This window comes from Heloderma suspectum, chromosome 2 (assembly GCF_057233095.1).
Source record: "Heloderma suspectum isolate Gila_16-S chromosome 2, 16-S_ref, whole genome shotgun sequence".
Classification (NCBI taxonomy): Eukaryota; Metazoa; Chordata; class Lepidosauria; order Squamata; family Helodermatidae; genus Heloderma; species Heloderma suspectum.
Window position 1 is genome coordinate 112,258,929 of NC_139459.1, and position 15,445 is coordinate 112,274,373.

At 43.1% G+C, this 15,445-nt stretch overlaps 1 protein-coding gene across 12 annotated transcripts in view; it reads left to right on the forward strand.

Annotated features, from left to right (window-relative positions):
- The window catches only part of CCDC171 (coiled-coil domain containing 171), a 247,239-nt gene that overhangs the window by 140,702 nt on the left and 91,092 nt on the right, over window positions 1–15,445 (forward strand). For all 12 annotated transcript variants that reach the window (XM_084834548.1, XM_084834547.1, XM_084834545.1 and 9 more), the window contains one exon: window positions 6,630–6,775. In XM_084834548.1, coding sequence (XP_084690674.1) covers window positions 6,630–6,775 — 146 coding nt within the window. The remainder of the gene's footprint in view (window positions 1–6,629; window positions 6,776–15,445) is intronic.

The window sequence follows — 15,445 nt, forward strand, 5'->3', positions numbered from 1 at the left end:
TCTTAAAGCTCTTTGCACTTCAGAATGAGCATTCAGTATCTGCCCAATACTGTATGCAGGCAATATGAGTTTTTTGGTTTTGTTTTGTTCTCCTACTCTCCTTATTCAGCATTAAGTTTCTAACAGTTCAAATTTGTCTGTTGCAGTGTTTCAAGATAAATGCACTATCAGGCTTTGAAATTTTCTTATTTTTGTAAATATTAAGGCCCAGGGAGCAAAATAAAGGGCTATATTGTGGATTAAGTGAAATATCTCAAGGCTGCGCTTTTCTGATAACTGAACCTGAAGTGACCTTTCTCAGACACAATTACAGAGCTGTATGTTTTTCCTTTAATTTCATCAGGGGTTTAATTAGTATACAAATAAAACTTCTCTTATCTTCCTTTCTACCTAATTGGCTTGTCTTCACTTATATATGAAGCATGTGAAAGTGGGCTGTAATTAGGGTGACCGTGTTAACCTTTTTTTCTCAAATGTACTCCTGCCTCAAGGCCTAAAAACAGTGCTTTGGATTATTGCTTTGCAATCACTGTGGTTCTCCCATAGGCTTTCTCATGAGCAGAAGGGCTTTGGGTGCTGCCTGTTCCCACTGCTTAACGGGGATCTTCATTCTTCTCCCCTCTAAATGTTTATTGATTATCTCACTGTTCCACACTCAGCCTCCAACAACTTAATATCAGGTGACAGTCAGGAGAGTTCTCCAAGTAATTAGAGTTGAGCATTGGGGGAACAATTAGGACCAGAGTTATTAAACTTGATTTATCCTATTCTCTCCTGAACAGTTTCTTGGATATCAGAACATCACACTTTTACAATCTACCCTGGTTGAGAAATTAGTGGCTAACCTGCTGCTTATCATTGCTGCCTTGCTGCCTTGAGGCACACCCTCTTGGTTTCAGTCATTCAGCTGGAAATATTAGAGTCCATAAAGTTTATCAGGGGTTTTAATTAGATCAATCTGAAGAAATGGGAAGTGCGGGGGGGAGGGGAGAAAGGCTTAGCAGCTGAAAGTATATTACTTTAAAGCACTCCCCATATGGTTCAACCATTTTAAAGGTTTATCTTTAACCCACAAACACCAGGACTTAAAAGTAGAGATGAAACATAGTCTTGAAAGTGTCCATGATGCCTAGGTGATGCGGTATGCACGGAAAGAAAGAATATCCATTGTTTGATGTCTCCAAATGATTCTCCACCTCTTTACATCACAGAGATGTTTGTCATTATTATGTTCTCACTTTATAGTCTTTTAACGACTTGTTATTGTGGTAACAATACCCATACTCAGGGCTGATGAACATCCCTTAAAATAATAATCCCCAAACAAGCACAGAGCTCTGATCTGCAGAAATCCCGGTGTTTATAGCCTCTTCTGAGGCAGATATATATTTAGTATATCTATATCCCGCCAAATGGGATTTGGTGATGGTAAAAATCAGGTGCAAAGATGACAAGGATTGATTCTGTTAGGTGTGATGTTCACTACAATAGTTTTTCATAGATAAAACAGCTTGAGCTGGTTCATGCATGGTACTAAACCATGGTTTGGCATTACAGGAATGAGCCCCAGGCTCATGCAGTCCCTATAGTTTGTGATTACTCTCCAAACTGGAGTTGCAAAATACTCTCCTGTTGTGGCAAATGCCACAGCAAGAGAGCAGCCAATGGAGCTCTCTGGAGCAGCTGCCTGCCATCGGTTTCACTCCAAGGCTGAGGGGGTCCTCAGAGCAAAACAGAGGATGGGTGGCTGCTTTCAGCCACCCATCCTCTAACTCACTATGGAGCAGCCAGAATAAGTGTCTGCGGGGCTGTTGCAAGAGTCCCACAGTCACATCTTCCAGCTGTGTGGCTCTCCATAGAGCTGACACGGCAGTGGCGTCGGGGAAGGGGGCACAAGGCTGTAGCGGGAAGAAGGGATGGGATGCAGCGGCAGTGTGTTCTCACCCGCTTCATGCAGTGAGAGAGCTTGCACCGGGGCTGTATGCTGCTAATTCTGTTATGAGTCTGTTTAATTTCCCCGGATCACTCAGGAGCTTTCAATACCATTGACCATCATATCCTTCTGGACAGGCTGTTTGGGTTTGGGGTTGGAGACACAGTGATGTGTAGGGCCTTCTGCCGGGGGGCCATTCCCAGAATGGGGTGCTGGGGAAGTACTGCTTGGCCCCATGGTATTTATGCTATAGAATCTGCAAGTTTCAATCTTGTCTCTTGTACCCTTTTAACATTTACATGAAAGTGCTTGGAGGGGTCATTTGGGGACTTGGAGTAAGGTGCCAACAGTACACACTCGCGCTCTCTCACCGGATTCAGATGTGGCAGTGGAAGTGCTGAACCAGTGTCTGGAATTGGTGATGAGCCAATATTGGATGAGGGCCAATAAACTGGAATTCCATCCTGAAAAGATGGAGTTTATGTAGATGGGTGGTTCACCTGTTCACAGAGATGGTGCTTCACACCTGTCCTCGATGGGGTTGCTCTCTCCCTAAAGGAACGAGTTTGTAGTTTGGGGTACTCTGGGATCCAACTTTGTTACTGGAGTCTTGGGTAGGCAAAGAGTGCATTTCGTCAGCTTAGGCTGGAGTGCCAGCTGTGGCCTCACCTTAGCGGAGATAGTCTGGCCATAGTTCTCCATGCTCTGAAAGCAACTAGGATTGAATACTGTAATGTGTTTTACATGGGGCTGCCTTTGAAGACAGTTGGGAAACTTCAGTGAGTTCAAAATACAGCCACTAGACAATTGTATAGGACCAGTCAGGGAAACATATCTTACCAGTATTGAAAGAACTTCACTGGCTTTCAGTCTGTGTTTGAACACAGTTTAAACTGCTTGTGCTTGCTTTTAAAGCTTCACATGGGTTAGAATCCAGGTACCTGAATGAACGCTGGCTCTCATATGAACCTGCCCATGTAGAGGTCATCTTTTGGAGGCTCTCCTCCAGGTTCCCCCACCATGTGGTAAGGCAGGTGGTGCTCCAAGAGAGAGCTTTCTCAGTGTTGGCACCCCATTTCTGGAATTCTCTCTCCAGAGAGGCTCGCCTGTGCCAACATTGTTATGTTTTTGGCACCAGGCAAAGATGTTATTGTTTTCCCAGGCTTTTTAAATGTATTAATGACTTCTAAACATCCTGTTTGTTTTATTTGCATTTATTTTTCCTGGAACTGTCCTGGAAGCTCTGTTGAAAGGAGTATTGAATTGTTTTAAATAAATATTTGGATTATCAGGAACATTATATCTGAACTGACCCTTATGTATGACTCCATTTAGTGATTCACTTATTTAGTGTAATTGCACTGGCCTTCATGTTTTCTTGGTAGGAAAGCAATTAAAAGTGCATTCCTATACATGTCAACTCAGAAGTAAGCCCAATTGAGTTTACTGGGACTTATTCCCAGGTTTATAGGATTACAGCCTAAATTATTGTTTTGGGAAAAAAGTGGAAAGGGTGAAATAGTTTAGCTTGACTTAATTTGGCCATCACATGAAGCTATACCCCTAATGTTTATCAAAATGTTTTGATCAACAGGGGTTCCAAATCTTGGCTACTTTGCCAGCTCATTGCCTGTCAGCTAACTGCCTGAAATAGTGATTTAGCTGTACTCATCCATTCGTTATATTTGCCTGTGTGCCAGTATTGTATAGTTCACAATGTGATACTAAGCAGAAATAAGTCCTGTTGGTTTCAGAAGAAATTACTTTCACATAATGGGTGCAATCTGAGTACGTGTAAAACACACAGAAACCTCCATTCAAATGAATCCATTTCAAACAGAATTAAGTTTCTCTGGATTGCACCCAACAGTTGCAATCCAGAAAAGTAAACGTCTGTTCTCTGCATGCACAAGGAGGCTTTTTGTCTGGTTCTGCCTTCCAAACAGCAGCCTCTCATGCCTGTGACTGGTTGCAAGTTCTTAGGCGCAAAGGAGATTAACGGCTAGAAAAAAGGGTGTGATGGTATCCCTCATGCCAGCAATCAGTGTTGTAAGAATACCTAAGCCTCGAAGTCTGGAGTCCCTGCTGCTTAGAATATAGTGGAGAGAGACTGATGCTCCAGAGTCATACCCTGAAGTCCCATAGTGCTGATGGGGTTACCCCATTTCTTCCCTGCCCATCCAGCACGTGAGCTGCTTGAAGAGAATGCTTGAGGTCAGCATTAGTCCCTGAAGCCTTGCTCGCACATAACCGTTCTCCATTGGGCAGGAGCATGGCAAAGAGGAACAGAAGCAGCTCCATCCGCCCTTGCCTTCAAAGTGAGTGGCACTGCAAGAGTGAGTCAACAATTGGCTGTTAGGCAGAGGAAGGGAGACAGGCATTTCACATAGTCTATGCCGTATGTTAAACATAGACAGAAATGTTTAAGTGTGGATGTTCTTCCCCACCCACCCCAGCTTGTAATGGGGGATACTGTGGGGGTGCTGGGAGGACGAAAACTCTGAATGCAAGTGAATAGCATACACATTCTGTGTATTGTATATGAAGAATAGAGTATTCTTAATTCAAAGTGCAATTTATATTGTACAGAACAACATTGTCTAACTTGTTACATTTCTATTTGAGAAATATTTAGTGCTGTACTTGTGTTTTTTTTAATCTCTCAACAAAGAAACATTATTCTTTGTTCGATATCATAAAGGCTTTTGATACAATTATTTTATTTTCTAAATTGATTTTTTTTTAATGGGGAAGAAGAAATTCTTGAGCAATGCAAGGGTTTTTTTTTCTTTTCTTCTTCCTGGCTATTCTTCTAAATTTGATCATCTGAATTTTGCAAGGACATGGTATGCCTACTTGTTAAAGAGAATTTATGTGATATAGGACAATGTACCCTAGAACATCCTTGTTATAGAGAACCATGCTGCCTCCATTAGTTGCATTGCCACTGCCTGGTAGGGTCCAGATTTTGCAATCTATGTCTTTTGATGCTAGTTAAAATCCAGTAGTAGGAATCAGAAGATTCAGGTCCTATTTCCATCTGGGCTAACTCCTTCCTGTTCTCAGCGTTTATTTGTCTGGGGCACTCCCAAGAGGAGTGTCCGTATCTAAAGGTCTTTGAGGGTCCCATGTCAATCATCCTATGTACAGCTATTTCAGAGCAATGATAAATGTAGAGAAACTATTTCAGAGCCACTCATGAGCCTTGTTTCCAGTGTGTATATTATGATTATTGTTTTCATGAATCTGCAGATATGGCATCCTCCCAAAGTGTGTGCCAATGCCTTTCAAAAGCTTAGTTAGAAATAGCCGTCTGTTTCCCACGTGTTTGATAAAATCTGAGATTGTTCTGTATAGGTCCTTTGGGCTTCCATTCCACTTTTGAGTTTCCATTGACATTGGTGAAGTGTGCTTGCCCAACCTTTCTGGAAATCAGTATCTCCCAAATTTCTGTTTCTTGATGTTTCAAATCCTCAGATGGAAGATGTTAGGGATAGATGTAAAATGTTATATAGATATTTAAAATTCCTGGCTCTGTTATGAAGGTTATAATTTTTTAATTTGTCAAAGTAGCATATAGGAATGTAGTCCTGCAACAGCACAGTTAAATCCTTTTGCAATAAACAATATAGCTAAAAGTAAACTCCTATAAAGAGACGTATTTTTAGAATTAGGTTTCTATGTAACGAATTCTAAATACAGACAAGTGTAAACAAAATGCAGATATAGTATATTACCAAAAATCTAATACAGAGCTGGCATTCTTCTAGTCTATAACAATTGTAATGTCTTTCAACAAAGGGAAAGGACAGATGAAAAGAAGAGCTTGAGCTGTGAATTGAAAATTGGTTTTAGCAAATCACTATCCTTTGAAAACATTACCTTGCAGCAAACAGTATAAAGGCCTTGATTGTTTTTTGTGTTCAAGTTGTCTAATTGTTTCATCCTTCATGGAATGATATGTATTCAATCCATCTGAACTCCTTTTCTACTTGAAGCTTTTAATGTTAGAGAATAGATCCTGGGGCAACCTTCCAGGGACAGAATTTTGGAAATCACAAACGCCATATGATATAATTGAAGTAAAGTATGTTTGCATGTGAGTTGTAATTGGCAGTACAGTGAACAGTGATAATACCAAATTAGAAGAGCTGTAACGGAAGAGAACCATCTACCCTATATTTTTTCTGTTCCTTTACGTTCTGAGCAGTAGTTTTCAGTATCTTTACATTCCTTCCATGAATTGAGATACTTTGGATTTTTCTGCAGGAGGGGTGCTATAGTACTCATGTCCTACTTGTAGGCTTCCCATAGGCGTATGGTTGGTCTATGTGGGAACATAATACTGAACTAGATGGGCCTTTTGCCTGAACCAACATAGCTCTTTTTAGGTTCTTATCATGCACAGTAACTCTTCATCCTCAAATTCTTATATTTTAGCTAAATCTTAAGATAACATTTTTATATAGCACCTGTAGCATCTGCGATTGTTAGAAATAAGGGTGGTTTTTATTTGCTATAAGGCACTTAAATGTACTGGATGTTTAAGAAGGGTAAATAGGTACTATTTTCATTAGAAAATAGCCCCAATCTATTTCACAGTCAGTCTGTATTCCTCTTTGTTTAATAGCCTATGGCATAAATTGAAGTTAATTATTGGAGCTGACAAGTAACTCTGTTTTCTGTCTGCTCTCAGAGTCTCTCCGAGGCAAAGATGGAGCTGAGAAGAAAAGATCAATCTCTGCGTCAGCTCAATAGACATCTTACCCAGCTGGAGCAGGACAAGCGTCGACTGGAAGAGAGCATCCATGATGCAGAGAGTGCCCTCCGCATGGCAGCAAAGTGAGCACTGGGGCCTTGGGGAGATCACTTGAAACAGACAAAAGATCAATTCTTGCTTTCATGCAAAGGTTTTTAGTCCTGGATAATGCAGTGCTGGAAAACAAAAGTACAGCTGCCTCGCTTTGAAATTTTAGTGAAAGATCCTCTTGAAGAAAGAGAACTTAGTTCAACATACTAATGGCCTGTTTCAGTCATTCTGGAGTCCATGGATGGGTGTGCTTTAGCACAAACAGTGTGCATTCTCACACTGCATGGCGCTTGAACCACTGCCCCTAGCTAACAGATTTATTCTGAGCAAGTTGTCCTGGTGAAAGAGCAATGGGCTGTTGATGGAAAGGAAGTGTCAGCATGTGGCAGAGCTGACCAGCACAACACATATACTGGACCTGCAGAAACAGGGAAGCAAAATACTCACAGCACTTAAAAAATAAGCTGGTCTTTAAGATGCTGTGGCAATGGGCAAGCATAGGCACTTACATATCTCTTGACCAGAAACTCAGGACATTGCAGGGAAAAAATAGCATAGAAACGGAAGTAGCACCAGGAATTTGTGCAGCTGAAATTGGTAGCAACAGATCTCTGATGTTAACTCACTTGACTTGTGCAGAAATACATCCTCAAAGCATCCCTCCCACACCAGCCTTGGTAAGCAACCCTTCACCAACCCAGAAATTCTGCTGTGGCAACCAAGTGTGCATGTGCACAGAAAATGTTTGTTTACGATTGTAAGTCACCTTAAGTGCCATTTTTCTTGGTAGAAAGGTGGGGTACAAATCATATATATAATCCACAACGCCTTTCACACTGATTAAAACCAACACCTTCACCTGCTTCCATGCAGACAAACACAGTCTGTGCTTTGCCATGTACCCTTCCCAAGGCACAGCATTGCTTCAAACCCAGATAGCTGCAACTTAATGCAGATGGAAAGGAAGACAAGAACTTGCAACATGCAATGCAGAATGGGGTGGCTGGGAATCCATCATTGGCCCATAGCTCTGAATTACAGGCCATAAGCAGAAGCAGGAGGCTATGCACATATAGAACAGCCGTCAACGGCATGTGACAGAAGACCAGAAGAAAAGGATGAGCAAGATCTAGGAGCTTGCAAGGGAACAGCTATGCTGATACCTATTTACTTACTCCATTTTTATTTCCCTTTCCTTCAAGGAGCTCAGAATGGTGTGCATGGAGTTATTCTGTTTTATCCTCATAACCCAGTGAGATAGATTAGGCTGAGACATTGTCCCAGCATTACCAGAAATGGCTCAACAACCCCCTGTTCACCTTGAAAATCTGTCTGAGGTTCAGGGAATGTTGCTTGCAAATATCTATAGGGCCTCGAGGGGCTTTATAATAAGCACTTTCAAGGAGTGCTTGCAAAGTGGGATGGGTTTTGCCAAGCTTTGCCACTGCTCGTTCCCCCCTCCCCTCACAAATAAAATCCCTCGCAATCGGGGGTGGCTGTAAACAATGGCAGAAAGGAGTCGCTAATTGACGGGCCGGTCATCCTGCCTGGCTGGCCTGTTGATTTTGGGCTTGGTGGGCTTGGTGAGGGATTGGTTACCGAAGCCCGTGTAGGAGGGATATTTTGAAGATGTATTTTCTGCACAAGACAAGTGAGTTAACATCAGAGATTTGTTGCTACTGATGTCATAGAATCATAGAATAGTAGGGTCAGAAGGGGCCTACAAGGCCATGCTATTTGCATTTGTATGCTTTTTTTTTTGCCTGGAGTGTCCTGAGTTTCTGGTCAAGAGACTCATACGTGACTATGCTTGCACACTGCCACAGCATCTTATAGGTCAGCTTGTTTTTTAAGTACTGTGTGTGTTTTGCTTCCCTGTTCTTGCAGGTCTGGTATACATGTTGTGCTGATCAGCTTTGCCGTAGACTGCCCTATTCTGGCACTTCCTTTCCATCAAGAGCCCATTGCTCTTTCATCAGGACAGCTTGCTCTGACTGTGGAAGTTGAAATGGCGCTCCTGAGCATGCGTCATTTCCTGCCAGGATGAAGGGAATTGTAGTTTTCTGATTCCTGCTGAGATTGAACCAGGCAGGAACTGACACTTATTCTCAGAAGCATCATTTCAATGTCTGTAGTCAGATGGGCAGGTAGGGCAGCTGTCCTGTCAACTAGTGAGCTATACTCCTTTCCACTACCAGTTTCCCCTTCTTGAAACTGTAGGCATTCCCCACCCCCCTTGCTTGTGAAGGCAGTGGACCGGTAGGGAAAGGGAGGTCAAATTTCCAGTGCATTTCAAGGATCAATCCAAGACCAACACAAAAAGGATTGCAACTTCTATTTCAAGCAGCAGGGAATCGATATTACTGCTCACCTCTCCCAGTTCAACTACTTGTCCTATCGCTAAAACTTACCCAACTGAGGTTAATGATGAAATGAGGAGCTGAAGGAAGGTGTTCCTGGCCCAAGTCCACCACTGTCCACTACACCATGTTGATCATATTTGCCATGTTTCAGAGTCTGCCAGTGTGGTGATAGGCCATAGCCCTCTTAAATTACTCAGAATTCATTCTGAGGTCACACCTTTTGAAAATTCTCTTGGAATTCTGAAAATGTTTTTGACCTCTGTTTCTACCAATCATTTTCTTCCCGTCTTGCTCCACTTTCATCAGATCTAGATTGTAAGCCACCCTTGGGCAGTAATATATGGCTAGTTCATATTTGTGTAGTCAGGGTCCTATCTGCATATATTAGCTTCTATAAGGAGAGAGTTGTCTCCTTTTCTTAAAAACAACCAAGGCAGTAGTGTCTGTAAAGTGCTTCCAAGCTGTCCCCTCTTCACTTTTTGCTAAATCCCCTTATGAGGAGGACTTCCTAGTTACTGCTCACCAGCTTGCTTGCTTTTCTGTTCACATTTGCTTTCACTGGGAAAAATGGATGGACTCACTGCCTCTGGCATTTTCCCAACCTGCAATCCTATTTTTTGTTACCTTTTTTCTAAAGAGCTATATTCTTGCCCATATTTATTGAAAACTGTAGTTTAAACTAAATGTCCTATTCTAAAAGGAATTATTTCTCTACTCTGATCAACTGGCAAATTTGGTCCTGTATTAGGATGTTCCGTGGCCAACACATGAAGGGACTGAAGTGGGTTGTTGTGTGCAGCGGCGGGCACACTGCGTGCAGCACGTACATCTCTTCCGGTTTACAGCATAATCCACAGTCAGCTCCTTCGTATGTTGTGCAGTGTGATGTGCAAATCTGGACTGCTCCCCTCCCCCCACGTTTCCTCACTTTACATTTATATAGTTAGGGCATTTATATACTGCTGAATATCATAAAATTTCTCAGCAGTTCACAATATTGAAATACAATATTAAAAAGACAGCATTAAAAACACTCCCAACTACAGTAAAAAATCAAGGAGCAGTGAAATGGAGCAGCATAATTAATTTACTTATAGCCCAAGGAAATCCTGGGTGAATAAGTGTCTTTTCAGGAGACGCTTGAAAGATGCCATATTTTCTGCCTTCCAAACTACACAAGGGAGGGTTCTCCAGATGGTGGGTGCCACTGCAGAGAGGGCCTGCCATCTGGGTATTTCACAGAGACATTCTGTTCATTTTGGGATGATCAGCAAGGCCTCCTCTGCTGATCTTATAGTTGCCTTGGTATGTACAAGGGAAGGCGGTCTGCTAGGTATCCTAGTCCCAAGTTGTTTAGGGCTTTGTATGACAATAACATAATCTTGTATGTGGCTCAGTAGCTAATAGGCATCCAGTGTAGTTCTTTTAACACAGGTTTTATGTGGGCATAGCTAGGTGCCCCAGTGAGCACCCTAGCTGCTGCATTCTGTGCTAGCTGCAGCTTCTGACCCATGTGTGAGGGCAGCCCCATATAGAGTGCATTGCAGGTGTCTAATTATGAGGTTACCAGTGCATGGATCACTGTGGTTAGGCTATTCCTAATGGGTGCTCCGGATCACCTGGGCCTCCAGTGACAAAGATGGATCCAGGAGCACCCCCAAACTATGGTCTTGCTCCTTCAGAGAGAGTGCACCCTCATCCAGAACAGGCAAACATCCCAATTCCTGAACTTGGGAACTGCCAACCCATAGGGTCTCTGTCTTATCAGGATTCAGCTTCAGTTTATTGGCCCTCATCCAACCCATAACTGCATCCAGGCACCGGTTTAGAACATACATGGCCTCTCCTGATTCAGATGTCACAGAGAAATAGAGCTGGCGGTCATCAGCATACTGGTGACACCTTGCCCCAAACCTTGCCCATATGGCAAATACACTTCAGAGAATATGGCTGGGTTAACTCAATAACAAACCATGGTTTAACTGCTGGGTTGTTTATCCCCTTAACAACCCAGTGTCCAGGTTCAGACATCATGCTACAACCTACAAAGGAACAGAACGTGGGTTGTGCAGTAAAGTGGAAGAGCTTTTAAAAGTGGTTTTTAAACTGATAGCTTGTCATTATGTCCGAACCAAGCCTTTACCTTTGAACATTCTCCCCTCTCCCCACATAATCCCCCTTTACATGGCAAACACACTTAAGGGAACATGGCTGGGCAGAGTTGAAGGGGGAAAGTTCTACATGTGTGTGGAGGTGAAGGTTAAGAACCTCCTTGCTTGCCTCATCTCTCCTGCAAATTTTTCCCCTTTTACTTTGCAGTGGAGAAGCAGCAGCATAGTTTCATGGATCTGTATGTGCGCTGCTGATTGTTTGATTTTACCATATGAGGGGAACGCATTAAAATTCAGAACACCTTCTCCTCATTGGACAACATGGAATGTGCCCTTCCAGTACCATCTCATGACTTCCTAGCTCCCTTCAACTGTGTCAATAAAGCTGAGATTCCCAGCCACTTAATCTGTCTGCCAATCTGATATTTCTGTTTGCACATGCCCTCTATAGCTATTTCTCATGGGTTGGGGCCCTTTTACAATTTTATTTTCCATTCTCAAAATTTCTGGTTCCTTTATATTTACATCTTCTGGAGGAGTCAAACTTTACCCCGTCACAGGAATCACATTCTGAATTTGTGGAAGTATACATAGTACTTCCCCCTTCATGGATCACTGCCTTGTTGTGGTGAAGGGGCTTGCGTAACTCAGTGAAGCCATCAGCTATGCCGTGCAGGGCCACCCAAGATGGACAGGTCATGGCAGAGAGTTCTGACAAAATGTGGTCCACTGGAGAAGGAAATGGCAACCCACTCCAGTATTCTTGCCAAGAAAACCCCATGGAACATATCACAAGGCTAAAAGATATGACGTTGGAAGATGAGCCCCTCAGGTCAGAAGGTGTCCATTATACTACTGGGGAAGAGCAGAGGATATTTCCAAGTAGCGCCAGAAAGAGTGAAGCGGCTGGGCCAAAGCCGAAAGGACACTCAGCTGTGGATGTGTCTGGTGGTGAAAAGAAAATCCGATGTTGTAAAGAACAATATTGTTTAGGAACCTGGAATGTCAGATCAATGAATCAAGGTAAGCTGGAGGTGGTCAAACATGAGATGGCAAGATTGAACATCGGCATCTTGGGAATCAGCGAACTAAAATGGACAAGCATGGGCGAATTTAATTCAGGTGACCATTATATCTACTACTGTGGGCAAGAATCCCTTAGAAGAAATGGAGTAGCACTCATAGTCAACAAAAGGGTGGGAAAAGCAGTACTGGGGTACAATCTCAAAAACGATAGAATGATCTCAGTATGAATCCAAGGCAAGCCATTCAACATCACAGTAATTCAAGTCTATGCCCAAACCACTGATGCTGAAGAAGCTGAGGTTGATTGGTTCTATGAAGACCTACAACACCTTCTAGAACTAACACCAAAAAAATATGTCCTTTTCATCATAGGGGCTTGGAATGCTAAAGTAGGAAGTCAAGAAATCACCGGGATAACAGGCAAGCATGGCCTTGGTGTACAAAATGAAGCAGGACAAAGGCTAATAGAGTTTTGCCAAGAGAACACGCTGATCATAGCAAACACTCTTTTCCAACAGCACAAGAGGCAACTGTACACATGGACATCACCAGATGGTCAATATCGAAATCAGATTGATTATATACTTTGCAGCCAAAGATGGAGAAGCTCTATATAGTCAGTCAAAACAAGACCTGGAGCTGACTGTGGCTCAGATCATGAGCTGCTTCTTGCAAAATTTCAGCTTAAATTGAAGAACGTAGGGAAAGCCACTAAACCATTCAGGTATGACCTAAATCATATCCCTTATGAATATACAGTGGAGGTGACAAATAGATGTAAGGGATTCGACCTGATAGACAGAGTGCCTGAGGAACTATGGACGGAGGTGCGTAACATTGTTCAGGAGGCAGTAACTCAATCCATCCCAAAGAAAAAGAAATGCAAGAAAGCCAAGTGGCTGTCTGATGAGGCTTTACAAGTAGCTGAGGAAAGAAGGGAAGCGAAAAGCAAGGGAGAAAGGGGAAGAGATACCCAACTGAATGCAGATTTCCAGAGAATAGCAAGGAGAGACAAGAAGGCCTTCTTAAATGAACAATGCAAAGAAATCGAGGAAAACAATAGAATGGGAAAGTCTAGAGTTCTCTTCAAGAAAATCGGAGATCTCAAGGGAATGTTTTGTGCAAAGACAGGCATGATAAAGGACAAAGAAGGCAGGGACCTAACAGAAGCAGATGAGATTAAGAAGAGGTGGCAAGAATACACAGAAGAACTATACAGGAAAGATCTTAATGTCCCTGATAGCCAAGATAGTGCGGTCACTGAACTTGAGCCGGACATCCTAGAGAGTGAAGTCAAGTGGGCCTTAGGAAGCGTTACTAACAACAAAGCTAGTGGAGATGACAGTATTCCAGCTGAGCTATTTAAAATCCTCAAAGATGATGCTGTTAAAGTGCTGCACTCAATATGCCAACAAATTTGGAACACTCAACAGTGGCCACAAGACTGGAAAAGGTCAGTTTACATTCCAATTCCAAAGAAGGGCAATGCCGGAGAGTGTTCAAACTACTGTACAGTTGCACTCATTTCATATGCCAGCAAGGTTCTGCTCCAAATCCTACAAGCTAGGCTTCAGCAGTATGTGAACCGAGAACTACAGAGGTACAAGCTGGGTTTTGAAGAGGCAGAGGTACTAGAGATCAAATCGCCAACATTCACTGGATCATGGAGAAAGCAAGATAATTCCAGAAAAACGTCTATTTCTGCTTCATTGACTATGCTAAAGCCTTTGATTGTGTGGATCACAACAAACTGTGGCAAATTCTTAAAGAGATGGGAGTACCAGACCACCTTACCTGTCTCCTGAGAAACCTGTATGAGGGTCAAGAAACAACAGTAAGAACCGGATATGGAACAACCAAGTGGTTCAAAATTGGGAAAGGAGTACGACAAGGCTACATATTGTCACCCTGCTTATTTAACTTATATGCAGACTACATCATGAGAAACGCCGGGTTGGATGAATCACAGGTCGGAATTAAGATTGCCGGGAGGATTATCAACAACCTCAGATACGCACACGATACTACCCTAATGGCAGAAAGCGAAGAGGATCTCAAGAGCCTCTTGTTGAGGGTGAAAGTGGAAAGTGCAAAAGCTGGTTTGAAACTCAACATTAAAAAAACGAAGATCATGGCATCTGGCCCCATCACTTCCTGGCATATAGAAGGGGAAGAAATGGAAGCAGTGACAGATTTTATTTTCTTGGGCTCCAAGATCACCACAGACGGTGACTGTAGCCATGAAATTAAAAGACGCTTGCTCCTTAGGAGGAAAGCTATGGCAAACCTCGACAGCATAGTAAGAAGCAGAGACATCACCTTGCCAACAAAGGTCCGTATAATCAAAGCTATGGTCTTCCCAGTAGTAACGTTTGGCTGTGAGAGCTGGACTATAAGGAAGGCTGAGCGCCGAAGAATTGATGCCTTCGAACTGTGGTGCTGGAGAAGACTCTTACGAGTCCCCTGGACTGCAAGGAGGTCAGATCAGTCAGTCCTAAAGGAAATCAACCCTGAGTGCTCATTGGAAGGACAGATACTGAAGCTGAAGCTCAAATATTTTGGCCACCTAATGTGAAGAGAAAACTCCCTGGAAAAGACCCTGATGCTGGGAAAGATCGAAGGCAAAAGGAGAAGGGGACGGCAGAGGATGAGATGGCTAGACAGCATCACCGATGCAATGAATATGAACTTGAGCACATTCCGGGGAGAGAGCGCAGGACAGGAAGGCCTGGCATGCTATGGTCCATGGGGTCACAAAGAGTCGGACACGACTTAACGACTGAACAACAACAACATAGTACTTCATTAACAAACGTTGTTTATTCGGTCAGTCGGTTCCGACTCTTCATGACTTCATGGACCAGCCCACGTCAGAGCTTCCTGTCGGCCGTCACCACCCCCAGCTCCCCCAAGGCCAAGTCTGTCACCTCCAGAATATCATCCATCCATCTTGCCCTTGGTCAGCCCCTCTTCCTTTTGCCTTCCACTTTCCCTAGCATCAGCATCTTCTCCAGGGTATCCTGTCTTCTCATGATGTGGCCAAAGTACTTCAGTTTTGCCTTTCATATCCTTCCCTCAAGTGAGCAGTCTGGCTTTGTTTCCTGGAGTATGGACTGGTTTGATCTTCTTGCAGTCCAAGGCACTCTCAGAATTTTCCTCCAGCACCACAGTTCAAACGCATCGATCTTCCTTCGCTCAGCCT